Source organism: Mesocricetus auratus, unplaced genomic scaffold (assembly GCF_017639785.1).
Source record: "Mesocricetus auratus isolate SY011 unplaced genomic scaffold, BCM_Maur_2.0 Super-Scaffold_100020, whole genome shotgun sequence".
Classification (NCBI taxonomy): Eukaryota; Metazoa; Chordata; class Mammalia; order Rodentia; family Cricetidae; genus Mesocricetus; species Mesocricetus auratus.
The window spans coordinates 26,874,852-26,901,373 of NW_024429201.1; the positions used below are offsets into that span (position 1 = coordinate 26,874,852).

At 45.4% G+C, this 26,522-nt stretch overlaps 1 protein-coding gene across 1 annotated transcript; it reads left to right on the forward strand.

The window, feature by feature from the left end:
- Positions 1-228: 228 nt before the first annotated feature.
- Positions 229-25,198, forward strand: Ckmt2 (creatine kinase, mitochondrial 2). The gene is made up of 10 exons (XM_005065665.4): positions 229-311; positions 13,965-14,136; positions 15,657-15,855; positions 17,725-17,820; positions 18,238-18,459; positions 19,514-19,599; positions 20,529-20,652; positions 21,508-21,642; positions 23,646-23,771; positions 24,942-25,198. Exons 2-10 carry the CDS (start codon positions 13,985-13,987, stop codon positions 25,059-25,061), a joined length of 1,260 nt encoding a protein of 419 aa, XP_005065722.1. The 5' UTR covers positions 229-311; positions 13,965-13,984; the 3' UTR covers positions 25,062-25,198.
- Positions 25,199-26,522: the final 1,324 nt, after the last annotated feature.

Consider the following 26,522-nt stretch of genomic DNA (forward strand, 5'->3'; position numbering starts at 1 on the left):
ATTGTCTACAGATGCAGCTTGGCAGGCCAAGTTAAAGGTCTGCCTATTCAAGGGAAAGGCAAACATTTCACAGAAATGGCAAGTTCTAGAAAGGACGCCTGGCCCAGTGGCAAAAGAGTCAGGAGCTGGCCTTCAAGGACACAGCTGTGGGAGCCAGTGTAGCTGGACATCTGAAGTGGGATTGGTAGGGGACTCTCCGGCCCCGCCCAGCACAGTGGCCTTTTCTAGGCTGAGCCCAGCAAGCTCCTGTTACACTTCTTGGCTGTGTGCAGCAGCAGGATCTGTATAGGACAGACTCCTCCAGCTTCAAGGTCAGTGAGATGATCAAAATGCTTGATTTCTCCCCAGAAGGACTGTACTAGAATCAATGCAGTGGGTCTTAGCTCAGGGGACCCTCAGCCACGGAGAAACACTTACTGGGAAACTGTGTGTGGGCCAGAGAAAAATGGGAACTGGGTGAACCAGTAGGGCCGCCCTTGCCTGGAGTCACCTGTTCCCTCGGCATGAGCAAGACCCAGAGCCTTAGCTTGCAGTGCCTCTGTTCCATATGCTTCAATGAAATAAGAACTTTTGTGAAAGAGATCTGTGGAATTTTGACCCTGAATTGGGGTAAGTTTTGATGCTGCCTTTCATTCTGTAATATTTGCTGAGACCAATGCTCATGCCTGGGCACGCTTTTCCTCATCTGCATCAAAAGAGATGCCTGGTGACTTGGAATAAGCTGGCTGGAAGATTTAAGCTTCCTGAAGCTCTCCAAGGAGCAGAACAGTTACTAATGGTTCAGATTCCATTTAATAGCTAATCTTCGGCAGAGATTCACTCTTGAACGTATTGATATACTGAAGTGAACTATGCAAAGCCCCATTTTTAGAAGGAAAAGGAAAAATAAGCTTCAAACGACTGAGTGGCAGCTCACTTCTTACTTGCTTGGCTCTTGGGGGACAGTCATTATCAGTCCTGCCCTCTCCGTGTGTGTGTGTGTGTGTGTGTGTGTGTGTGTGTGTGTGTGTGTGTGTGTGTGAAGTCCATGGCTTTGGAAGCTCTTCTTTGAAAGTGTGGAGAGCACTTGCTCAACAAGCCACAGACCTTAGTGCTGTTCTTTGAACCTTCCTGAAGCATGGTCAGGTTCTGTGAGCAGCACAGTGCTGTCTGGGGGCTCTGAGGACACAGTCAGTACACTCAGGACAAGGCCACATTAGTTAAACTGTGCTTTCCAGGAGGGTGTTTTCCAGGGGACATCTCTCACTTTCTGTTGCATCTGTCCCCTTCTACCTTCTATCCTCTCACTGGCTCTTCCTGGGCTTGTCAATCTCTGTGCCCTCGTGTTCCTCTCACATTGGGAGGTACCATTTTCAAATTCCTTGTGCTTGGAGCTCATCATACCTGTGGGCTAAGGTATGCTCAGAGTAGGCTTTGCCAGCTTCATGATGAAACCGTGGCCTCAGGGCGTGGACTGGAGACCTGGGCAGTCTGTCTGAAAAGGTAGCAGAGGCAGAGCCAGGAAGCAGGAGTTAGGGTTTGGAATGAGGAGGCATAGGTTGTCAGAGGTAGGATGGGGGTCCAGTCTGGGGCCAATTCAGTCCCCAATCCAGAGGCCCTGAGTCTCCGTCTCTGCCACAGCACAGAGGATGATCCATTTGTCTTCTTTGAGGTCACATGTGTTTGCGTCTAGCATTCTGGGAGTTCTTGTCTGCTGAGCCAGGTATCTCCCACAGAGCCAACTCTGAAGGTGACTGGTGGAGGTCACATGCACCCCTGCCTGAAGAGTCAGAGAAGATGGCATCCCACTCTGTCATAACTGCTCAGAGGCCAAAGTAGCCTTTAGGTTCCCATTCTCTTGAAAGTGTTTTCTCTTGGCAGACAATTCTAAAAGGACCCAAGGCCATCTTTCTAAGTGGAGCTGGGATAGGCCTGTCTCTCAGGGAAGAACCCTGTGTTCTTATGACTTCCTGTTTGCTGAGTCAGACAGAGAAGCCCAAGGGTGCCCAGTAAGGTTGACCTTGCATGATGCCGTGTAAGGTAATTGGACCCCTTTGCTGTCTTACAACAGGAAAGTCTTGCCATTTTCTGTTATTTGCTCAGAAAATGGTGTGGTGTTGGGATAACCTCAAGGACATCCCCTGTCTTGGGGTGACTCTGTATTGACAGCTGACATGTTGCTACTACCTACTACCTACTGTTCCCTTCCTTCTAGCCTGGCAAAGCTCAGAAAGATGGATGTAGTGAATAGCAGCACCAGAAATAACTCTGAGTCAGCAGAAAGGCACCATGGGCCTTCACCCCCAGCATATCCAGAAGCTTCAGGATTGGAGTAGTTCATGACATTCCAAAGCCAGAGAGAAAGTCAGGAATCTGGGTCCGAGTCCTCCCAATGGGATAGGAAAAAAGTCAGAGCTCCTTGGCACTCTGCCTAAAGTGTTCACTGTAGCTCCCCTTCTTTGATGCAGACAGCAAATGTAGGCACAAACATGATCCCAATGTGGTTGGCTTAGTCAGGTTATGTTTTCATATGTCATACTCCCCCACACACAATTTCCCTGACTTAGAACCTCAAAATTTGATCTAATTTTACCCAGATGCTAGTAAAAACATACTTTTTAAACCAAGAGTCATAGAGCTCTTCCAGGTTAGAGGAACAGATAGGCAGCCTCTCCTGGCAGGAGCTATAGACAGCCCCCATCCTCCTCTTGTGTCTAGCCCCATATGGAGGGGTAGAGAATGGGAAGAGAGAGAGAGAGAGAGCAAGTCCTTGCACCCTCTAAGAAAGGCATGGCTAGTGCAGCGTCCCCAGCTAGGCTTGGCAGGCACACCAAGTGCCTAGTGTCAGAGTGGAGTGTGCACAGAAACGCCTGGAATCTTGGGCACTTCTGCAGAAGTCTGGGGAAGGGAAGAGAACAAGACTCAGTGAGGGGTCACATGCTCCAAGGTGACAACCCTGTGCCTTGGCACAGTTGTGGTGACAATCCTATGCCTTGGCAAGGTTGTGGTGAAAGCGTTTCTGGACTCTTGGAGTGGCATGGGACATGTCTAAGTCCTGAACTTACAGGAGCAATTCTCTCCTAGCCAAGGCATGACTAGAGGTTAGGTGCTGGGGTCCACACGAACCTGGGTCAGAATGGTGACAAAGCCTGCTTCAGGTCAGGGCCACTTGACTTCCATTCATCCAAATATAGCCTGCTGGGCAGGATTCTTGCAAAGTCTAAAGATGTTTGTCAAGCCTCTGACACCACTGGGCTCAAGTAGGACTCACAACATCCTAGTGGGAAACAAAGAAGTTTGTCTAGGTGGGCAAGGCTGGGAAACTAATTCTAGATAGAGGTGAAGAACTCCAGCAGTGGACCGCAAGTGGGAAAGATGTCAGCCTAAGCCACAAGGCCAGAAAGCTCACTGCTAGCACCAGGATCTAGGATGGGTGAGGCCACGGATATGGTTAAACTCATTTTGTGAGCCTCATGCTGGTAGTCAAAGGATGATCAACAAATCTTAAAGTGTGTAGTAAGTCTATTGTGGGCTGACATCTTGTCCTCCAATTAAATGAAACACTTAAGATGATTTTTGGAAAAAGCTGAAATGAACAGACTTTCAGAGAGCACATCCAAAGCTGGCCAGGCATCTGGAGTCATTGAGGTAGTAGTCTCGGGAGTGAAGAAGAGACACCCTAGATGTTAGGGAAGGCCCTCCCCTTGCTCCAAGCCTGCTGCAGCCTGCTCCTTCCTCTTTGCCACACCCACCATAGCAAAGGAGATGCTGAGCCTCCCTGGGCAACATCTGTGTTCCTTCACTTAGTGGCACTGGCAGCTGCCCATAGTTGAGCAACCGAGTCAGGACATACTTGTGGCGGGATCACGATTTTACAGATCTGTATTCAAGAGTCAACAAATAGGTGTCTTGGTATTTCCACACAAGCGATTTTATGCTTATGACTTTCCTTTTGAGATCTTGAATGCAGATGTGAGGAATTGATGCTTCCAGGGCTCCCCATTAGGAGAAAAGCAGATGGCATGACTCCTCCAAATACATTGCTGTGAATTAACCCTTCAGTGCTTCATGAGTAACCTGCAAAAGCATTCCTGATACTTACGCAAAGCCAATATATATGCGTGCATGTGTGTGCATACATAATACATTGCTGTTGCAAAACCAGAAGTACTTGCACTCATTCCTGGGAGATGCTTCTTGTCTTTTTCATCTAGGAATGAGCCATAAAGCATGTGTCTAGGTGAGTGGAGGCAACAGATGCAGAGTAAGCACGCGCTATAACCCTTCTCCCTCAGACAGGCTGGCTGCTCCTGGCTCTTTTGGCGCTGCAAGCTTGCACTGAGGACCCATCTACCTCTGTCCTTATGTCCTGGGAGCTCTCTTTCTCCTCCAAAAGCATGATGCTGGGACAATGACCACGGGAGTTTCCTTATTGATGGCTATTTCCAGATTGGTCACAGCATTCCCCAGGCTGTCCAGATGATTCTAAACCCAGTCAACCAATCACCAAGACCCACAATCGGTGGCAGATTGGGGTCCCTGTAAGGACAGCACTCACTGGTGACCTCTAGTCTCCCTCATGAAAGGTATCTAGACTCAGAAGGGTATTTTTATACTAAAGGAAGACTGCCTTTCTGCAGAGGTGGACTGGGCTAGTGAAGAAGGCTCACTGTTATCCATCTCTGGGGTACCCTAAGTCAGAGAACAAGCCAGAAAAGTCCCCTTGTACTAAGTGAGAAGACACCATGGATTGAGGGAGAGAAGGCATTCAATGGCATGGTGCAGACATGAAAGTACTAGAATCTGGATGGATGTCCCTGAAGGACCAAGTACTCCTGATTGACCAGTTGTCAACATCCAGGGCCAGGGGAACTTGTGTCCTCAAGAGAGAAAAGGACTGAGGTCCAAGGACTCATCTTCCTTAGAAGAACCAGGAAGGGACTAAGTGAGCTGATGAAAAGTAGGGTACCAGACTAAAGGGTCTCCGTGAAGAACTAGATGTAGTTCCAGCAAGGTTGAGCACCACAGTTTCCAAGCTGTGACCTTGCCCCGTCTCTGGGAAGTCTGGGTCAGCAACTTGTGCCTGTTTTAAGAGAAGGACCTGAAGACCCTTACCTGAACAAAGTCCACTGTCTGATGCTGGAGTGTTTGCTGAGGTGCAGGAAGAATGTTCTCAAATTGTCTGGGAAGCATCTAGAAGTGACCTTTCAGAAGTTAGTGCAAGGGGACAGCAGCAGATGCTCACCTGAGTGAGTCCCGGACACTGTTCTGAGACTTGGTGTGGACCAAGTCTTATCACTTCTATTTATCACGAATGTCTGTGAAAACTAAGACATGGAACGCCGCACAGCCTCTAAGGGCCTTTCTGAAGACAACAGGTATTAACTATTACAAAACTAGGCTCAAACCCAGAGTCTGCTGCTCCAAGGCCTTTGTTTCACATGCTGCACCCTTGTCAAGTCACAGTCACGAGCTCTTGTCTCTACAGGTGATTACTCAGGCCGTCAGGCAGGGTTTTGAAACAAGGTAGTAACTGGATAACTACCAGTCTTCCCAGGCAGGTATCGTGGCCTAGGCGGTTATCAAGTGGAGGCTGCTTATGCACTCATCACAGGATATTTGCAAGAGCACATTCCCTCTGGGATACCTCACAGGTCTCTTGGTTTCAATCAGAGACTCTTTCCTTCCCCTAACAAAGCAGCTCTCCAGACAGAGTACCCACTGCATGGCACAGTTACACATGGACCAATCACTCAAGTCAGAAGCCGGGGCAACCTCCGAGACTCATTCCCACCCTTCATGCTCACATCTCCCTGGCCACAAAGACCCTCAACACCCTGGGGTCCTTCCACCTCTTCCCAGAAAGCCTTCCCTCTTGCTCTGGTCTGATTTCTCGACTAGATTACTCTAGAACCCATTGCCTGGTTTCCCTGCCTGCAGGTATTTTTCCTTTCCCTGTCAAGTTCACTGTAGAAGTTCTGTTGTGAACCACCCATGCCTTAAATGCCAAGATTTGTGCCAAGGGCTCTTTCAATCCTCACAAATTCTAGGAGGCAGAGAAGCCCAGATTTTAGCCCCATTCTAAGTCTGTGGCAACAGATCATGTTTGATCCAAAGAAGAGCCATTGGTTTGTAAGGTATAATAAAGTGTAACTACTAGAAAAATAAAATAAACACACATGAAATGTCAGCTGAAATTAAAAGCACCCCATCAAAGTGTTATAAACACTCTACATGCTTTCTATATTCCTATCATAAATAACTGATGACAGTCCATAGACCACCATCTGGCAGCATGGGTCTGGTGTCAACCATCTGTAAATCCATTGAAGTGTCTTCTCTATCTCGAGTGGTGGGTATCTCCCCACCATGTACCGAATCTCAGGATCTCAGTCTCACTGTTGCTTTCTCCCAGTTATAGCCACAGTACTGTGCCTGCTGTAGACCTGCCTGTACTGCAGTCTCCGTCCTGCCTCCCATCCCTCCTGCTTGCTGCCTCTCCTGGCCCATCTTTGTGCATTCTAACCCTTTTGTCTTGGAAGCCTTCCCCTTGTTCGTTTGGCAAAATAACAAAGATTCTCACCTCTTCCAGGAAGACCTTCCTGTCTCATCAGGCATTTGGGGTCTCATCACCTCTTTCTTTTTATCTTGTCCTTTGGATTTTAACATTCTGCTTAACAGTGGTCTGTCTCCCCCTCAATGGATTTTAACATTCTGCTTAACAGTGGTCTGTCTCCCCCTCAACTGTGACAGAACTTTTGAGGTGATCCCAACATCTGATGCCAGGATTTATTCTGTAACATTTACTGAGTATGTGGCTGGATGGGGACAGATGGACAGATGAATAGATGGACGGACTGACAGATGGATGGATGAATGGATGAGACATATGGCTTAATTCTTGGACCCTAGTGGAATATCTGGGTACAAATTATTTATTGGGTGTTGTTCATTGGCCATGTTCAGACATGGCTCTCACTTCTGAAGTTTCTGTACTCTCAAATTAAAGAGTTGTTACAAATTATGGGTTTTCCCTGGGGTCATTGATGGTAGGCAGATTCTAGGCATAACAGTCCACATTTAATTCAACACTTCAAATTCTAGGCAAATGGTCTTTTGTAGGCTCCTTGCAAAGCTAGATTGCATTTGTGACTATGATCCTAGAGGGACCATCTGGGGTTACCTTTGGATTCTGTTTCTCCTCAGGACTGCCCAGAACCATGTTGAGGTACTGATGGGCCTATACTTATCTGGCCCTGTTACTCTGCTCTGGAGACCTTGCTTGAGAGAAGCCACTCCATATTCCTGAGTGACCAGTGAGGACAGAAAGCAGTTAGACACTTGCTAGCTCTGGTTCTTGGGAGCCGAGAGAGTCATCTCCATCCAAGTACACTATGATGTATTTTTACTGTAAAAAACTGCCTGTGAGAGCAGGATTTTCACTTAATGAATGTCTGGTGCAGAATGGACACTTGGGCCAGTTGTTTTCATTTTAGTTGTGTGATCTCGAACTGTGAAAATCTCTGTTTCTATGTTTTCTGTTCTGTGGCATGGTGTAACCTGCCTGTTCTTGGAGGCTTGCCGTGGAAACTGGCTCTTGGAAGCATTCTCTCACTTTGCTTTTCTGTGTTATGGACAAATGAGAAATGTTATAATTACTGCTATGCAATACTGAGTGTGCTGCTCTAGGGAGCAGAGAGACCCACAGAGTTGCTGGTGTTTAAGGAGGGCCAAAGGGGGAAATGTCTATATACTATAACGAAACTAACTGACCTGGACAGCCTACCCTAGCTCCCAGGGACACATTGGGGTGTCTAATAAGATCCTTTCAAGTGTGTGTCTGTGCGTGTGAGAGCCAAGAAGGCTGCCTCCAGCCCTGCCTTCACGTGGGGGGGAGGGCTCGTTTTTGCGTGATTCCTCACCTGCCTATTTCTCCCCTTGGGCTTGCCCCATAACCTCTAGCACACAGTAGAGTCGGGAAGACATAATAATGTCCTCTGGGGCAGAGGGAAAGAGCCCCCCTTTTTTCCTAGGGCATTTTATTTGGGAAAAATGTGTCAATGCAAGCTATGTCCTTGTCTCTTTGAAATATACTGTAAATATTTTGTAAACAAGTTAGAGTAGTTACATATCTATGAGACCCTCTGGAGACAGAGGCAAGAGGATTGGAAATTCAAGATTAACCTAAGCTACATGGCAAGACCCTGTCTCAAAAAGACACAAAACCAAGTAAGCCACCAGCCTGTTTTGTGACCCAGATGTCATTGTTTTGAATGTAGACCTCAAGGAAAACCAAAGCCAAGAGAGTTCCCTTTCCCAGTGGGAAGATAATTGTCTATGCAGGTGCTTGGCTCTGGAACTGTAGATGTACCTGTACCTGGAGTATAGAGGACTGAAGAGATTTGCTTGTTCTTTGTTAAAAACAAGTAGCTAACACACATGACATCCTAATCCTGAAGTGACTGTGGGTGGCCTCTGTAGGACAATGGTGCCAACATGTCCTTGCCTCTGTGTTTCCTTGAGCAGGTATCTATAATGGGTTCTGTCTGCTTAGCTGTGTGAGAGGGTGAGATCCCTTACTCTCTGGAATCTCTTCAGTGGATGCCCTGAGACATGCATTACTGGTTAAATACATACTCAGCAATAATGCTTTACTTTTCTTTCCTATATTTTTCGGAAGACAATTTCTGGGGAGGCAGGTGATTTAAGTACTATTTCTTCAACGCTTATTACTTGATGCTTATTTGACTCTAACACTATCCTCCTGCTCAGTGTGAAAGAGAAACAAATGATGATGATGATGATGATGATGATGAAAACGGAGGCAGAAGGGGGAAAGATACACACCTCTGCTCTGCTCTCCTGGAAGGCCCATTTTCTATGGGGCATCCCCTGCAGAAGCACCACAGAACTGCTGAGGATAGCTGTGGTGGTGCCCAGGAAGCTGACAACCTCTTGTGACTGGTGGTCAGGAGTGTGGACTGGCTGTCCTGGATGGCGAGCAGCTCCTAGACATGGAATCCCAAGCAGAGAAACACAAGCCTGCCACCTCATTTTCTTGCTGTTATGGGAAGTGCGTCAAAAATCTTTGGTGAAAGGGATGCAAATCAGTTTGGAAGCAAAAATGAGAAATTCTCAAGGCAAACGATCCTGGCTAGATACAGAGCACTCATGGGCATGGGTGTGGCAGAGGACCTGCCCTTTCTACTATGAGTGACACCAGAACAGGAGACACCCAGGAGGCTGGTGAGACATCTGCCTTTTGAAATTAGGCAGACTGCGGCATGTAAGCACAGTCATGGGTCTCTAACTGACAAGATTAGTTCCGATACCTGCATCCTTAGATGATTTGATCATCGTACAAATATCATACATTATTTTCCTCAGACAAGATGCTAGAGGTTGAAGGTTCCACACGGTTTCTTGATGTGATCAAAAGACAGGAAACAAGATTAAATGAAACTGTCACCTATTAACATTGCAGGTTGCTTTATACTCAAAATACTGATAAAATATATCATTAGTAAATAAAACCAACAGTAACAAGGACATTTATTGTCAAGTATTCCATCCTGCCAATCATTGTGTGTGCTATGCTTTTATATTCATAACAGCTCAAGTTTGTTTACACAAGCATCACCACAGATATGTCCATGATGTGTCACACTATATGACTAGGCAATTAGAGTTGTTTGACCATAATTGTAATGGACCACCATCCTGAAGATTATACACATCAACAGGACCATACAAAGAGCAGGGATTTTCTAACAAGGAGAAACACATAAGAGTTGAGTTCACCAATAGGATGAAAAACACTGTGAAGTCCAAATACAAATGAATGAGCAGCCTGTGAGTGCTCTGGGGACTAAGAGAGCATACAAACCCATTGAGCTAGAAGGAAACATCTTTTATGGAGACTGAGGTACCAGACTGTGGCCTCATGAGACCAGGAATATAACAGACACCAAAGTCCTAACTGGAAATACAAAAAGAAGCCAAAAGCAATGATGCTTTACCAGGATAATGCAGCCTAGTTTCCCACATAGGCACAGGAGTGCAAACAATGAACCAATGTCTAGGAGTAATATCAAAAATTAAGGTCACAAATGCTCTAGAGTCAACCCAAATGTCAGACTGGTAACTATGTCCCTAATGACAGTCTCTCAAGACACTCCCTGAGTGATGCATGCATGAAGTGTATGTGATTTTTTTTGAAATTGCAAAAGCCATCTTGTTTGGTTGGTATTTGACTCTTTCTGCCAACTTTTTGTTTTGCTTCATGGTCTGAATGGATTGAGACCCTGGGGGAGATGCGTGAGCCTCAGTTGATGCTAATGGAATTTCTGCATCTTCTCTTCCACAGCAAAGGCCAGCAGGCCATCTCTTACTAACAAAAGTCAAAACCAAAAATGAGATGAAGTTCTCATTGTAACAAGTCAAGGAAATCATAAGCAATTGTCATATCTAAGCTCACATCGCCTGATCCTCCTACCAAGTCCCGGGATTCCCTGTGTGGTCTTGCATGATCTTGAAAGGAGTGAACATTACCCATGTGAGTCTTCCTGTTTGCCTGTTCTGGTCTGATGGTGATAAAGACCTCAGCCTGGTTGCAATGCCACCAACCCTTTCCATCCCAACCAGGTCTGCCCACCTTCAAAGCCTTGACCCTTCTGTTCTCTTTGCTTAAGCAACCTTATTTGAAGTAGGCATCCTGAAAGATCCCTGGAATAATATCTTGGTTGTTTCCTGCATCTATCCCCACCTATAATTATTTCATTTGTTCTTTTTTTCAACCATCTTTCCTAGATAGATTAGGATTCCCTGAAGAAGGCACAGCATTTATTTACTGCATTATCTTTCCCTTACTGTCTACTGTGTGCCTGGCACTTAACTTAATAACCCCCTCCCAGTCAAGATTTCGTTGCTGAATGAATCCCATGCTGGACTTCCTGCTGGACTTAGAAGCCAGATCTATACCATTAGGGGTCCCAAGGCAGAATCAGGGAAGCAGGAATTATTATTTCAACAAAGGCTGAACTCTATGCGAAGTGTACAAGGAACTGAAGATTTCTTTTAGGGCTGTATTACTTCCTACCATCCAAGCCCCTCTGCTCCTCCTGCATTAGTGACACAGGTCACACAGCTTTGTTAATGTTGTGTTTGAACCCTTAGAAGTAGATAGCACAACTTTGGATAGAATGACATATCAAACAGTAGTATTTTGAGCCAGGCGCCCACCCATGTGCCAACCTCTTAGGAAGGAAAACTGATTATCAGTTGTCATCAGGCACTGCATGAATATCATTCTCTCCTGTCTTTCTGACACTGCTTCTTCAGAGCCTCCTTTGTAAAAAAAAAACCCCTACCAGTGAGTGTGGAGGCAGCTCAAAGGAAGAAAGCCCAGGGTAAAGATATCTGCATCAGCATCAGAAACATACTTCCTGCTAACTCAGGGACAGCATGCTCTCTCTGCCTTATGCTTGGGCCTCTACTGCCTGGAAGGCATTTGGTTAGACCTTATTTTACCAAATTGACAGCATTGTCTCTCTGCTTGGGAAGCAGAATTGAGACTGTGACAGCGCAAAGGTGTGTGTTAGTACTGCCAGCATAAGGGCCAGGATGCCTTAACACACCTCCGTCTTCTTGAAGGTCTTAAAGCATACTGGCAACATGGAAGCTCTGTAGAGGGCCAAGACGTGTGTGTGTGTGTGTGTGTGTGTGTGTGTGTGTGTGTGTGTGTGTGTGATAAGCTCAGTGTTCAGTCATTACAAGTCCCTAAGACAACTCCAGGAAATGGCTGATTTGTCATGACAATTTAGAAATATGAGCCATCATTAGGATAGAGAGAATTGTATATAGACATTACCATGGAAGATAAGGTGTCTGATAAGCTGATTTCCTAGGCCAATGTAGAAAAACAACTTGATACATGTTTAAAGTCTTTGATGCTTGATCCACATATTAGAATTTATCAGAAATTTCCTTGGAGAATCCTGGAGTTTAGATGCTCACCAGTTCCCCAAATCCAATCATGGAAGAAAGGTGATGGTCAGAGGGATAGATATCCATTGCCATGCCACATGCTACATGAGTTCCAACCTTCTCTGGGTGACTCAGGCTTTCAACCATAATGGTACATATCAACAAGCTCTTTGAAGCAACCAACCCACCTAAGCTTGGGGCATCTTAAATAAAGACTCGGGAACACACCCAAGGTTAGAGGAATCCATGCTTTCCTTATTTGGACATCATGGATACAAAACAGTGGGAAAGTACTGAGAAATGCCTTTCTCTATTGTCCCTTCAGAGAACCACACCTCTTGCCAGGTGATACTGCAAGGCTTGATTGGCCCTCATGACTTCTTCTGAGCAGCCGCAGGTCCATCAGGATTCTTTCTGTGCTTCTATAATTCTCAACACTCTAGGAAAGTCAGTATTAGATTGATATCTGTTTTCTTTATTATCCATTTCAGCCTGTCCTTCCCTGTCATGTTCTTTCTTGAGTATTTTATTTAGTAGTTCCTTTGCTATTGATTTGTTCTTTATCTGTATTTTTCTCATTCTCATGTGAAATGAGTACATTGCCTCTTTGTCTCTAAGAACATTATTTTCCCAGGGTTGTTATTGCAAGATTAGCTGATAGTCATAATTCCCTTGTAGGTGAACTATATTCTTTCTGCTTCTAGTATCTTTGTCTTTGGTTGAGAGCATTTGCTTAGGAGTCAGTTTTTCCAGAATTTGACTATATTACATTGTCTCATATACTTCATCAGTTCTGTAGAGTTCTTGGTCATTTCCTTTGGAACATCGCTTCTGTTTCCTCTGCTGTCTCTTCCTGCAACTTCAAACCAGTTTGTGTCCAATTTTCCCACTGTAATTATCAATCAGGCTTCCTAACTTATGCCTTAGATTTTTTCATCTTTCTGCTTCTCTGTGCTACATTCTGGGTAATTTCCTGAGGCACACCTTCCAGTTCATTTGTTCTTTCTTTAGCTCCATCATAGAACAGTTCAATTCCATTATATTTCATTTTATCTGTTTTCCTTTGGTTTGTTTATTTAGATGGGGTCTCACCACATAGCCCTAGCTACCCTAAAACTCACTATTCAACCAGTTGACCTCAAACATGATACAACTGTCCTCTTACTTGCAAGTGCTAGAATGATATATATAGATCACCATCATAATTCTAATTATAAATTTTAAATAATTCAATTATTTATAAATAACTTCGTTATTTAAACCTCTGGCTAGCAGCAGTAGTGCTCTTGTCTGGCAATTCTACAATTTTCAGTCATTGGAGACCTAACTCTATTGTTATTTTTTCTCTTTTGTCTCCTTACTTGTATCTTTTAGTATGGTTGGGAGTTTGTTGTTTAATTTTAATCTGCAAGAATTCAAGGCCTAAATGATATGATTTTTTAAAGAAAGATTTTGAGTCGGCTTCTTCTAAGAGTCAAGGGATGAGTTTTTGTTAACTTTGAACAACTTTATCCCCTTTCAAGGGTCCTAAACCAGAGTGGAAGTTTGGAACACCCCACCCCCATACTGCTAGTATCTCAACCTTTTGAGTCAGAAGAGCATTTGCTCTTAGCAAAACCCAAATGGGTTTGTTTTACTTTGAGCTCTGACACAAGTTTGTTCGGGTGTGTAAAGTGGGACAATGGTCTCAGAGGATTTTAGTTCCTATTAGAAGCTCAGAAATCCATTCTATTCAGTGTCTAGTAGTTTAGCTGAAAAGTTCAAAATGTCCTCAGTTTGTCTAATATATAGAAATAAATAACTTTTGTTCATTTTTCTCTGTAATTACGGGATAAAACGATATGTGCATCCACAAAATGTGAAAACACTCATTTTTCCCAATTAATGTAGAGAAAAAAATGAAAGGAAGAAATAGCTAAATAAACCAAGCAGAAGGGCAGTGGCCCCTGCAGCTCGGCACCATCTCACGATGCTGTCTGACCCAGCTTCTTTGCTTCCAGACACTCTACCAAGAAGAAGGATGGCCAGTGCCTTCTCTAAATTGCTAACTGGCCGCAATGCATCTCTGCTCTTTACTACTCTGGGAACCAGTGCCCTGACCACTGGCTACCTGCTGAACAGGCAGAAAGTGTCTGCTGATGCCCGGGAGCAGCACAAGCTCTTTCCCCCAAGGTGAGTCCTCCTGCTGTCATATAACCCCGAGTGTCAACCAGACATGTGCTCTTTCCTGTGGGAACGCATCAGTGAGACTCCTGTTTTTTCTTTGTTTATTTTTATCTTATTTGTATGAGACGGCTTGTCTGAGTTCATGTCTATATGCCACGTGCCTGCAGAGGCCAGAAGAGGATGTCAGATCCCCTGGAACTGGAGTCACAGATAGTTGTGAGCTGCCATGTGGGTGCTGGACTTGAACTTGGATCCTCTGAAAGAGCAGACAGTGTTCTAAACCACTGAGCCATCTCTCCAGTCCCCGAGAATCCCTCGTTTTGTCTTTCTAAATGGCCAAGTCAAACTTAATCATTTTTGAAACTCATCAAGCCCAGTGACCTGTGACAAATACAAGGAAATATGTCATCATTCTTGCCCAAAGCTTGTCTTCCATTTAAAAAGTAGTAACAGGAATAGTTCACATTTATTGTGTGAGCACTTACATTATGAGACTGTTAACATGTGTGTTAGGCCCTTTCACACATGGCATGATTCATTTTAGCAACCCTTAGTAGTGAAATGACTTGGAAATCATGCAATCATGTTTAGTGCAACCAAATGCAAACCCAGCCCCCCCCTCACTTGTTACCAGACCCATGATTCACTCACTCCTCCATGTGTTGACATTAAGTGTGAGCACTAAAGGATGTTACAGACAGGAGGGGGAGGAGTGTCTCACAGAAGATGAGGTCAGATATTCTGCTTCCCCAGAACCCCAGTGTCCAACACAACAACACACTGAGTAGTTTGAGCAGTGTAATTATGTCCTAGGATTCCACCTCGGTAGGAGTAGGAGAAAGAAAACAACTAAGATGTCTCTGGGAGACATTTGCTCTGGTAGAATAGCATCTCTGAGGGAACCGGAGCAACCATGTAACCCAGGAAACACTGAGAGGAGACCATCTGTGTTTGAGTCCATGGTTTCCTCATTCACAGTCTGCAAGCAGTAAACAGCCAGAGTAAGACAGCATCCGATGTGGTGTTCCTCTGTGTGTTATCCCAGCAAACATTTAGTAAATGCTTGTATCCATGGCCTGTCACAGTTCTGAAGACAAGACAGGTCTCTGTTGTCATAAAGCTTGTCCTGTAGGCAAAGGACAGAGAAGCAAACAGCCTTCTAGATAGTCTGTCTCTGTCTCTCTCCATACCAAAGACCCAAGAGATCAAATTTGTTGAAATTTACCAGCAGTTCTGGGTGGGAAAGAAATCTGCATGTGATTTCAGTTCATTTTCTGACTTCTTTCCTCTTGCCCTCGCTGCTTCTGGAGCATCATGGGTTTCCTGATAGGTGGGGTCATGTCCTTTTCTCCAGCAGCCACTGGCCCTGGCTTGTTGGTTACTTGAGACAGGGCTTGTAGGCATCTCTATCCAATTTCTCCTGTGCCCACTGGGCCAAGAGAGCCTGGTTGAGGGCCACAGAGAACCTGGATCTTCGATAGCACCTACGTGGGGGGCACTGGTGCACAGCCTCTCCCCTCCCACAGCGCGGACTACCCTGACCTGAGGAAACATAACAACTGCATGGCCGAGTGCCTCACTCCCACCATCTATGCCAAACTCCGCAACAAGATGACACCCAATGGCTACACCCTGGACCAGTGCATCCAAACCGGAGTGGACAACCCCGGCCACCCCTTCATAAAGACCGTGGGCATGGTGGCTGGTGACGAGGAGTCGTATGAGGTAAAACCACGGGCAGCTGGTTCCGGGGGTGGGGGCTACCCTGTGTGTGGTGGAAGCGCACTATCAGACGGTCTTTGTCTCTCTGTGGAGTCAGCTGCTTGCATTCTCAGGAAGGTCTCCAATGAAGGGCAGTCTCACAGAACCCTAGGGAATCCTCCCTGGGGTTATGAGATGTATAGCTAAGGACAAGACTTTCTTTGTTACTGCTCCAGTGCCCTTCCTCAGAGAGGGGTTAGTTTCATCACAGGGCTCTCTGAGCTTTGGTCAAAAGCTGTGCTGGTACAAAACAAATATAACTGAATGTAGCTGGGCTTTTATTTTTCTCTTATTGGGCCAGCCACCCAGCTCCCAATAATTGATGGAGACTTATTCTTACTTATGAATGTCCGGCCTTAGTTTGGTATAATTTGAGCCAGTGTTTCTAACTTAAATCAAACCATTTCTCTTCTTTTATATTTTGCCTCCGGGGTTTTTACCTTTCTTTATGCTATATGTCTTTCTTTCCTTTTTACTCTGTGGCTCACTGTGCGGCTGTGTGGCTGTGTGGCTGGCTCCTGGCATCCTCCCCACCTTCTCCTTTTCTCTCTCCTCCCTCTTCTCTCTTCTATCCTACTTCTTATCTCTCTGCATGTCAGCCCCACCTATTTCTCTCTCCTGCCTAGCTATTGGCTTTCAGCTCTTTATTACACTATTGAGGTGTTTTAGACAGGCAACGCAGCACAGCTCCACAGAATTAAACAAAGGCAACAGAAAAGAATGCAACACATTTTATATCATTAAACAAATGTTCCACAGCATGAGCAAATGTAACACATCTTAAAATTATAACCCACAACAATTGGGTGGTTTTTATTCATCAGAACAACATTCATGTGCTTGTGTCTGGGTCTATTGGGTGGGGTTGGATTGTGTGTCTGTAGTTTGAGACTTATCTTTCTGTTATTGTAGCACAGACTCCTGGGCTCACCAAGTTTCTTGGATCCAGCCTCATGCTTTGTGCAGAGGTCCAGTGTCTGCTTGTAGCATAACTCAGTACCATACCTCTGTCTCCACAGAGTAGTCATTGTGACAAAAGTCTGCAGCCTGACTCCCTCACTCTCGCTTTTCATTCTTCTGTCACAGAACTAAAGGCAGTTTCTCAGGAAAGTTGTCATCAACGAATGAGAAGGGGCCATCCTAAACAAACAAAATGATTATTCATTGGCTTATAACAGAGATTCAGACTAAAGCTGTTTCTTTGACCTCAGAGTCAGTTCTTTCCATTTCCCATATCTTCCCAAGGTTGCAGAGTACTCTGTTAGTGTATGCAACTTCTCTTGGCCTTACTTTATCTAAAGACTACCCGTGCCCATGTGGTTCATTAGGTTGTTTTGCCTTTGGGATGGACAGGCTCATGGGGTAAGATTTGCTAGCTTTGTCTTCTGGTAGCTGGCTTCCCCACAGACTTCGTGTTTTGCTCAGAATCTTAGAACCTGACCTTCTCTTTTGATCACAAAACTAGCTTAGCTCCCTGGCTGGTGGCTTCTTCTGCCTCACAAAACAGGAAGCCCTGGGTTTTTTAAGCACCAGATTTTCTCATCCACTGTGATAACAGTGGGATTGGCAGAATCCTGGGGGGAGGTTAAGTAAAGAGTCCAGCAGCCCTGCGCTCTCTCAGAAGTGAGGTGGTTCTGAATGAGTTTCTCTGGTATACGTTTGTTCTTTTCGTTCTTGTCTATAGTCTGCTTTTATATGCATGCTCCCCATGGTAGCATGGGGACATTCAGAGGAGGCCATCAACCCCGGTCCCCAAGGAGAAAGGGGGACAAGCATCAGCAAAAGTTCTTGCTATTAGGCCAGCCAGTTACAGAAGGATATGCTTGCCTACAGGTATTTGCTGACCTTTTTGATCCCGTCATCAAACTAAGGCACAATGGCTATGACCCTAGGGTGATGAAGCACCCTACAGACCTGGATGCATCCAAGGTAGGCTCCCGCCTCCATTTCTTTTCCCCATGGTGCAGGATCTTCTGAATCCACAGGCAGAGGAGGGAACCTAAGAGCCACTACCCTGGTGAGAAGTCCCTGAAAGTCTAAGGTGTCCTACCTTCAGCATATCCCCTTGAGAGCTAGGAAGGCCCTTTAAGGATGCCTCTAAGGGACAATTAATTGATGGGACTTTAAACTTTCCAATAGCATTTTACCCCAACCAAAACTATCTACTCCGGACTACCTTACTTCACTAAGGTGGCTGTCCCAGAGCTATAGATACACCCAGTCATGTAATGCAGTCGTGTAACGCTCTCTGTAAAGCAGTGTCTGAAGGTTTCCAGGCAAGCTGTATGTCAGAGGCCTGTGCTCCGTGGCTGCTATGGTGACCCTCCACTCTGCTCCACCCGGCAGATCACTCACGGGCAGTTTGACGAACGCTATGTGTTGTCCTCTCGGGTGCGCACTGGTCGCAGTATCCGTGGGCTGAGCCTGCCTCCTGCCTGCTCCCGGGCTGAGAGAAGGGAGGTGGAGAACGTGGCCATCACTGCCTTGGAGGGCCTCAAGGGGGACCTGGCTGGTCGCTACTACAAGCTGTCTGAGATGACGGAGCAGGATCAGCAGCGGCTCATCGATGTGAGTAGGTGGTAATCACCCAGGGGCTGCTAGGCCCACAGGGCTGAAACTGGCCCGGGGCTTCCACAGCATCAGTGTAAGAAAGGAGCTGAAACGTGTCAAGCCACGACTAAAGTCTGAAGAGCAAGCTCCAGTACGAGTGCTGGACTGGGCACAGGAGGGTGGAAGTGAATGGGGATCTGCTTCCTGTCACCTGTGAACCAATAAGAACACGTGGGTGTTCCTAATCGTGCCTGATCAATGATTTCTGGTACCACACCCTAGGAAAACTCTGCAAACGGAGATCTAGGCAGGAAGTGAAGGTGCTTTCCCTGATGGGACCTGAAGGCACTCATTCCTGCCCTCCCAGCACCTCTGGGCGGTGTGCCTAGAGTAGACAAAACACAGGGACCTTTCTGGTTTTTCGAGACAAGGTCTCAGTGTGTAGCCTATGCTGGCCCTCAAACTCACGGCAATGCTCTTGACTCAGCCTCCCAAGTGTTTGGGCTCGGGTGCCTTTATTTCCTCATCAGCACAGATTAAAACAGAATGCATTTTCAAAAGTAACGTTTAACTAAACGCCAAGACAAGGAGAAACAAGATTGGGTCATCTCAGAGATGCAAATTACATGAAACATCCCATTTCTAAGCCGCACAGGACAGCTATGTAGCTGGCACACGTCTGCTTGATGTGTGTAGACTCGACCATTCATCTACCTGCCTTTACAGAGCAAACCCACTGCCTTAAGCAGTCACTCTGGCTTCCCGTTTATAGGTGAGCAGTGGCTCAGGAGATACTTCTCCAACCTTCTCCAATCCCTTCTTGTCCCCAGTCTCCAAGGTCTCTCACTTGATAGAGATTATGGAAGGACTCCTCACATCTACTTGGTATCTTGTTTCAGTATGAGTTTTGGGAATTGGTGTTTTTATTTTTAAAATCTCTGGTTGTTCCTGCTCACAGTGAATGTGAGAAACCCTGCCCAAAAGGCCTCTTTATCTGTAAGTTGAAACTTGATCACCTGGCCCATGCCTAGCCTCACAGACTCTTCTCTGCTTTGTCCCTTTTGGCCCACAGGACCACTTTCTGTTTGATAAGCCAGTGTCCCCTTTACTAACATGTGCCGGAATGGCCCGTGATTGGCCTGATGCCAGGGGAATCTGGTACGGATGCAGTTTTCATACTTTCCCTGTGTGTAGAGAATCTCAGCTTCCTGCTTCTTTTAACCCGAGGTTGCTGTGAATGGCAGCTGACAACATGCCTGGCTTGAGCTAAATGGGGAAGCCAAGTCTACCTGAAAACAGAGAGGGGGGAGGACGAGGGGGCGAGGGGAGACTTTTTAAAAAGAGATGCAGGAATGTGAGCTAGCCTGCATGAATTATGCAAGGGGGAGACCAAAAGAAAGAAAGATACTTCATATTAATTAGTAAGAGAATCTGCTTGTGAACTTAAGACAAATGAACACAAAATTAAAAATTAATATTGGTAGTTTTGGTTATCATTTTGATAATTGATAATATTGATATGATAAACCATTCCTGAAAAGAGGAATGCCTACCCAGTGTATACACATCCTTCATGACAGTTCTCAGCCTACCTTGGCTTGGTTGTCCCAACTGTCCCCACAAGGAGCTGAGGAAGATGCTTCACAACAGGGTAGACAGCCAGGGTTTATATAGCAAAGTGTGTGAATTCTTGGGGTGTATGTAAATTTCTCCATCCTTGCCTTCAATTTTTCTCAAGAGCCGCAAGGTTTTGGCTGAATCCCTTAGGAGACAAACACTCCCAGCATCAAAGCCCAATGCTATCATAGGTGAGCTGCTGTCATCTTGTTTGAGGAACAAGAGGAAGGATTGTGTTCTTGTGGGAGTAGAACCGTGTGCAGCATTGTTAATGGCTGGGTTTAGCCTTATTCTCCATTCTGGGAGGTATCATTATTTTGTGGTACTTGTTCAGGCACAATTAAGAGATAAGGGCCATCTAGGGAACGGGGAAGTTGAAATGAAGCAATCAAGCTGGAGAGGTAATGAGAATTTTCCTGTGTTGAGATAAATGCAATTAACAGTCAGCACCGCTTTTCTGTCTTCATTAGGCATAATTATGACAAGACATTTCTCATCTGGATAAATGAGGAAGACCACACCAGGGTAATCTCAATGGAAAAGGGAGGCAATATGAAGAGAGTATTTGAGCGATTCTGTCGTGGACTAAAGGAAGTAAGAGTCTGTTAGGGGTTTATAGATGCCCATCAAAACTAAAATCTCTTTAGTTCCCATTTCTTCATATGTATTTTAAGTTAGTATTTTATTTTACATGTATTGACTGCCCTAAAGTCTGCATCGCATGCATACAGTGTCCATGGAGATAAGAAGAGGGTATCAAATCCCTCAGAACTATAGACGTAGATGGTTGTGAGCTTTTCATGTGGGTGTTGGGATCCAGTGTGGTTCTCTGGAAGAGCTGCCAGTGCTCTTAAAGCTGGAACCAGCTCTCTAGCCACTATCTTCCATTTTTATAAGACACTTTGCTAACTGCCAAAGAGGGACTACTTTTTTCTCCTAAGAATCAAATCTTCCAGAGTAGTGCTTCCAGAAGGAGGTGCCTGGTCTCTTTGCGGGAGTCTGGGGCTTACTGGTTATTTTCTAATCTATTCTGAACACGGAGAGGGCGTGGAATAAGATGGGGATGGGTGGGTGGATGGACTTGCAAAGGTAGAAAGGGGCGGGAGTGTGTGGGGTGGGACGTGGCACTGGATGGGTGAAACGGAACAGTTTCCCACGGGCTTATCTCTGAGGACTCCTGTGCTCTACAGTCTTTGCATGAGAGAGAGCATCATCTGGTATTTATTGAGAACTTAGAATCTTCTAGGGACCCAGTTAAATGCTTTCCATGGTCATCCAATTTCATAGGATCATTTTATACTCTACGGAAGAGCTATCAAGTACGAGCACCACAGACCCACTACAATTTCATTCATGTGCTCTGCTGGTCTCTCTCCCTGGTGTTTGGGTGACCTGAAAGAACAGACATTTGAGGGGTCTGTCATTTGTTCATTTTTGTTCCATTTCTAGGTGGAACGGTTAATCCAAGAGCGAGGCTGGGAGTTCATGTGGAATGAGCGTCTAGGATACATTTTGACTTGCCCTTCGAACCTCGGGACTGGATTGCGAGCTGGTGTCCACGTCAAAATCCCGAAGCTCAGCAAGGTAATCAAGAGGATCAGCTCAGATGTGAGGCTTTGCAGAAGGAGAAGATGTCAGCATTGACCCCTTACCCCTGACCTTTGCTTCCTGCAATGGAAGAGTGAGGAAAAGGATGATGTCCGACTTAAAGCCATTTGAATTAGTTGGGATAAAAGGTTCAGGGCCTGTGAAAAGGGGATGGTGCTTCAAGAACAGTGATTTTGAGTCTCCACCATGTAACAAGTCAGGGTGGGTAAGGGGCTGCCCTGCTTTGTTTTCTACGGGTCCTTTTTGTGTCCTTACAACTGAGTCTGTGTAGCAATCAATCATCTGGAGGGAGGGCTTAGGTAGCACGGATTATTAGGCCATGCGCGAGCAATTTCTTTTCTTTTTTTTCACATTTTGTATTTGTATTTGTATTTATCAGGGGAGTGGGTATGAGGTTACACAGTGGAGGGCAGATAACTTACTGGTTTCAGTGACTGAAATCAGGTCATTCGGCTTGGCATCAAGCACCTTTGCTCACAGAGCCTTCTCACTGGTTGGAGAATTTGTATTTCTTGCAAGTTTTCAGGTGACTCTGAGGCTACTGGTCGGGGCCTTGCTCCTCATTTGCACAAGGGCATTTTCCTCATTTGCATAGTCAGTCATTCTCCATGTTCTAGAATGAGAGAAAAGGAGGGCCCTTGTAGACATGTCCATGATGAAGTTTAAAGCATAGGGGGAGTATGTATCCATGTCCATGACGAGGTTAATGTGTGAGGAGAGAGCATGTAGGCATGTCCATGACGAGGTTAATGTGTGAGGAGAGAGCATGTAGGCATGTCCATGATGAGGTTAATGTGTGAGGAGAGAGCATGTAGGCATGTCCATGACAAGCCGTAAGGTATAGGAAACGATGTAGCACACACAACTTCTTCTCGTGCTGTTGGCAAGAGTTTAGGCAGCTAGTAGCTGCATCTTCAGCTCCGTTGCTGGACACAGAGGTAAAGGATCCAGACCAGGAGCTGGCCATTTCTACCACGGCACCAAAGTAAATCAAGGAAGTTTAAACAAGTTTAGAAAAATGTGCTGCCTATCAAGATAAAGGTATGTGATTAATTTTTTGTTACTCAAAATTCCAATACTAAGAAAATGACTGGAAGTGGTTTAACTTTATGATTTTAATTATAACAATTAAACTGGTGTGCAGGTGAGTAGCTAACATACAAAAGTTGGCACCTACGTGTACATAAATGTGCGGATATTTATTTGAAGATAAATGTCCCAAGTTTAATTGCAGCTCTGTCTACTTCTAGCTGTCTGATTTGGGCAAGTTAATTCTTCTGGTGGAGTTTGCTCATCTGAAATATAGGGGCTGGCATAGTTTCAGTTGTCCCCTATGGACTTATATGTTAGAGACTTAATCCTCAAATTCATATGTCAATGGCATGTGTAACCTCAGGAAATAATCAGGATCGCTGAGGTCATAGATTTGACCTCCATGATGGCATGAGTGGCAGCACAAGAAGAAAGATCTAAGCCAGCACGCATGCTCTATCTCATTATGGGATGGATGCCTCTGCAGTCTCATGACGCAGCAAGGACATCCTCACCAGATGCCACAGTACTGACTCCATGCTCTTGGACCTCCCACCTAACTGTGAGGCAAAAGTGCTCCTGTCATTTGTAAGTAGTGACCTGGTCTCCAGTATGTTTGGTTTCTTTCACTCAAAATAATATGCAGCCTTAGCTGGCCTGGAATTAGATATGTAGAGCAGGCTGGCCTCAATGTCACAGAGATCCATCTGTCTCTGCCTCCAGAATACTGGAATTAAATGTGTGTGCCACCATCCCTTGGAACAGGTACTTTTCTTTTTTTAACAGCATAATAAAATAGACTTTGAGGGGTGAAAATAATATCTACCTCATTAGATTATTGGAAGGGTTAGAAGTTCCAGCCAGTGCTCAGTATGTTGTAAATACACAATTGTTACTGCTCCTTATTACATCTTTTTTAATGACTGCAACAATATCCTGTCTCCTAGGACCCACGTTTCTCTAAGATCTTGGAGAACCTGAGGCTCCAGAAGCGTGGCACAGGCGGTGTGGACACTGCGGCAGTGGCGGATATATATGATATTTCCAACATTGATCGGATCGGTAGATCAGAGGTAACGTCTCCCTCACTCTAGCATGGACTAACTCGGTCATCCTAACAGAAAGGGGGCACAGGAGCAGCCTCGACGGCCTGGCCTCGCCCACACACTTCCTCTTTTCCCACTGAGTCCTGAGTTAACCTTTCATTCCTCGGGGTTTCTCTTGCTTGGAAAAGAATGCAAAAAAGATGCACGTCAAGGAACCATAGTGGAGCTGCTGTTACTGAGCAGCCCCCGAGAGCTTTCCAGCCATCTCCAGCCACAGGAGCTCCCTGTGCTAACGGAGCAGGGTTTCATCCCCACTGACTGGGAGAAGACATGCGCTGTCCCTTCAGCAGAGGGACACTGAAATCCCTCCTGATTCTGAATTTCACTGATTGAGGAGCACATTCTGTCATCTTCACTTTGGCACGTTAGATGCTTACCAGTGTTGAATGCTTTAGTTGAGGAGTTTAGATAGTAAAAGTGGTTTGTGACAGTTATGTCTAAACATGAGCCTGCAAGACAATGCTGAGGGACTCTCGGGAGTCCACAGGAACAACAGAGTTCACCGACAGGTGGACGCTGTAAGTGAGATGAGACTTGAGAGCTCACTTAGGAACACACTGCTATGGAAACGCTGATAGAATGTTCCATGGCAAGCCATCTCAACCCAGGATGCTGCCGCTGGTGAGAAGACTAAATACAAAGGGCCACCGTAGTAACTATCAAACATAGCTTAGTGCTTTATCATTTGGAAAACTTATTTATCTTATATACATGCATGCTTTGTTAAATATATATCTAGTGACCAAGGAATTAAGAAAAGCGCATCAATGTCCCCTGGAAATAGAGTTACAGGTGGTGGTTGTGAGCCACAGTGCGGATGCTGGGAAGGAAACCCAGGTTCTCTGAAGTGCTGCTCACTCCTGACCGGCCTCTCCTGTGCTCACAGGTGTATGCCTTAATGGCGAGGCACTCTCTTTCATGCACAAGGTCCTGGATCTGATCCCGATGTTGTGAAACAAACCAAATTCAAAACAAAACAAGAAAATACTTTGATATCCAAACACATGATTTTTGGTGGTTTCATAAGGTTCACATTCTGGGGGCTATGCAGGCGCCTCCTGCTTGAATTAACCATTCCTCCTTCTCCTTTCTTCACCGTGTCTCCTCCTCATGGTCGTCCTCTTCCTGTCTGTCTAGGTGGAACTTGTTCAGATCGTTATCGATGGAGTCAACTACCTGGTGGATTGTGAGAAGAAGCTGGAGCGAGGCCAAGACATTAAAGTGCCCCCTCCTCTGCCCCAGTTCGGCGGGAAGTGAATTTCCCTCCGGGTTTATGAATAACCTGTCTGCTGGTGCGACAGACAGAAGAAGTCTCTGCTCTGAGAGTTTTTGTAGACTTGACATGTAAAACTGTAGGTACTGCTATCTTTACAATAAAACTCTCCTTAATAACACTGTGTTGTGTCTCTGATTTTTAATAAGAGGTTAATATGCCCAACTATAAGCCTCAGGAAGGGGAGGTATTTTAAAATACTAGGGCTGACACTTATGGCCACATAGAGATGCATCTAGATAACTGTTCAGCTCTCCAGATGTTAACACAGGCTGCCCTGCACAAATGCCTATAGACACTACTGGAAGCAAGGATCAGACACAATCATTAATTATCCGGGAATTGGAGCATAAGGAAACCGTTTCCTTTGAAAGGGGGGGAAGTTACTAAAAGGCTATTTAATGAGGGCAAACAGAGGCTATGCATCAATTCAGGCCATGCTGTAGCAATAGTCAGCCCTATCCATTGTATCTGGAATAAGCTCCAGCAAGCAGGGACGTGGAAAAGCTTTGTGGTTAAGAAACGTGGAACAGGTGTGTTCTGGTTGCAGCTGTAGACAGTGAGACAGGCTAACGGGGGGGGGGGGGTGCTTTCAGAGCATAGGTCTGTGAAGAATGTTTAGCTTTATCTGTTGGTGCTGATTTTGAGCGAGGGACCTGCCAATCATAGACATTGTGGTCATTCTGAACTGATTGCTTCAGAGGCTGCAAATTGGATTCCCAGACCAGACTGGTTGCTTTAGAAATTGTGGGTGAGAATACTATTGTCAGGTGTGGCCTGGTCATTGTCTGTTTATACAATAAATCTCCCAAAACAATTCAAAAATCCATATCTGAATTTTTGAAGATGTTTTTTATTATCTTTAGTGTGATTGGAAAGTCAAAGAACACATAGTCAAATTAGTCCACAATGCTTTTGTTATTGAGCTGACTATAATTAACATCCAGTCAAACCCTATAACTACTCATCCTTACCTTGAATACTATTATTCTTTTCCTTCCATGCTGCAAAGCCTGTAACCTGAAGGATGAAGGAGGAGGTGAGAGCTGTCAATCATGTAAGAAGTCATGAGGCACTGCTACACACACACACACACACACACACACACACACACACACACACACGAGACAAATATTAGCTTGACCCACAAGCAGGATCAAGTGGCATTGTATGTCAGTGAACACTGCAGGCACTACAAAGAAAACACTGGTGCTGTATTATACTCTCCTGTCTTCCCTTATGCTACCTGGGGACAAGGCAGAAGAGACAATGGAGCTGGTGCTGACAGGCACTGATCTAACTTTGGAGTGACAAATTACAATGTGGCAGAAATTTCAAAGGGCAGACTACACTGATAAAATTTGAGACATCATGCTAAGCACCCTGGATGAGTATGGCAGGGCTTGGTTTGAAGTAACAGTTGAAGAAATAGGAGGGACCCCAAC

Excerpts from the sequence above, each read along its gene's own strand:
- Ckmt2 (XM_005065665.4), top strand. The coding sequence starts at position 13,985 with ATGGCCAGTGCCTTCTCTAAATTGCTAACTGGCCGCAATGCATCTCTG. Across the intron at positions 15,856-17,724 it reads GTGACGAGGAGTCGTATGAG|GTATTTGCTGACCTTTTTGA; the intron begins GTAAAACCACGG and ends GCTTGCCTACAG. Across the intron at positions 21,643-23,645 it reads AAATCCCGAAGCTCAGCAAG|GACCCACGTTTCTCTAAGAT; the intron begins GTAATCAAGAGG and ends CCTGTCTCCTAG.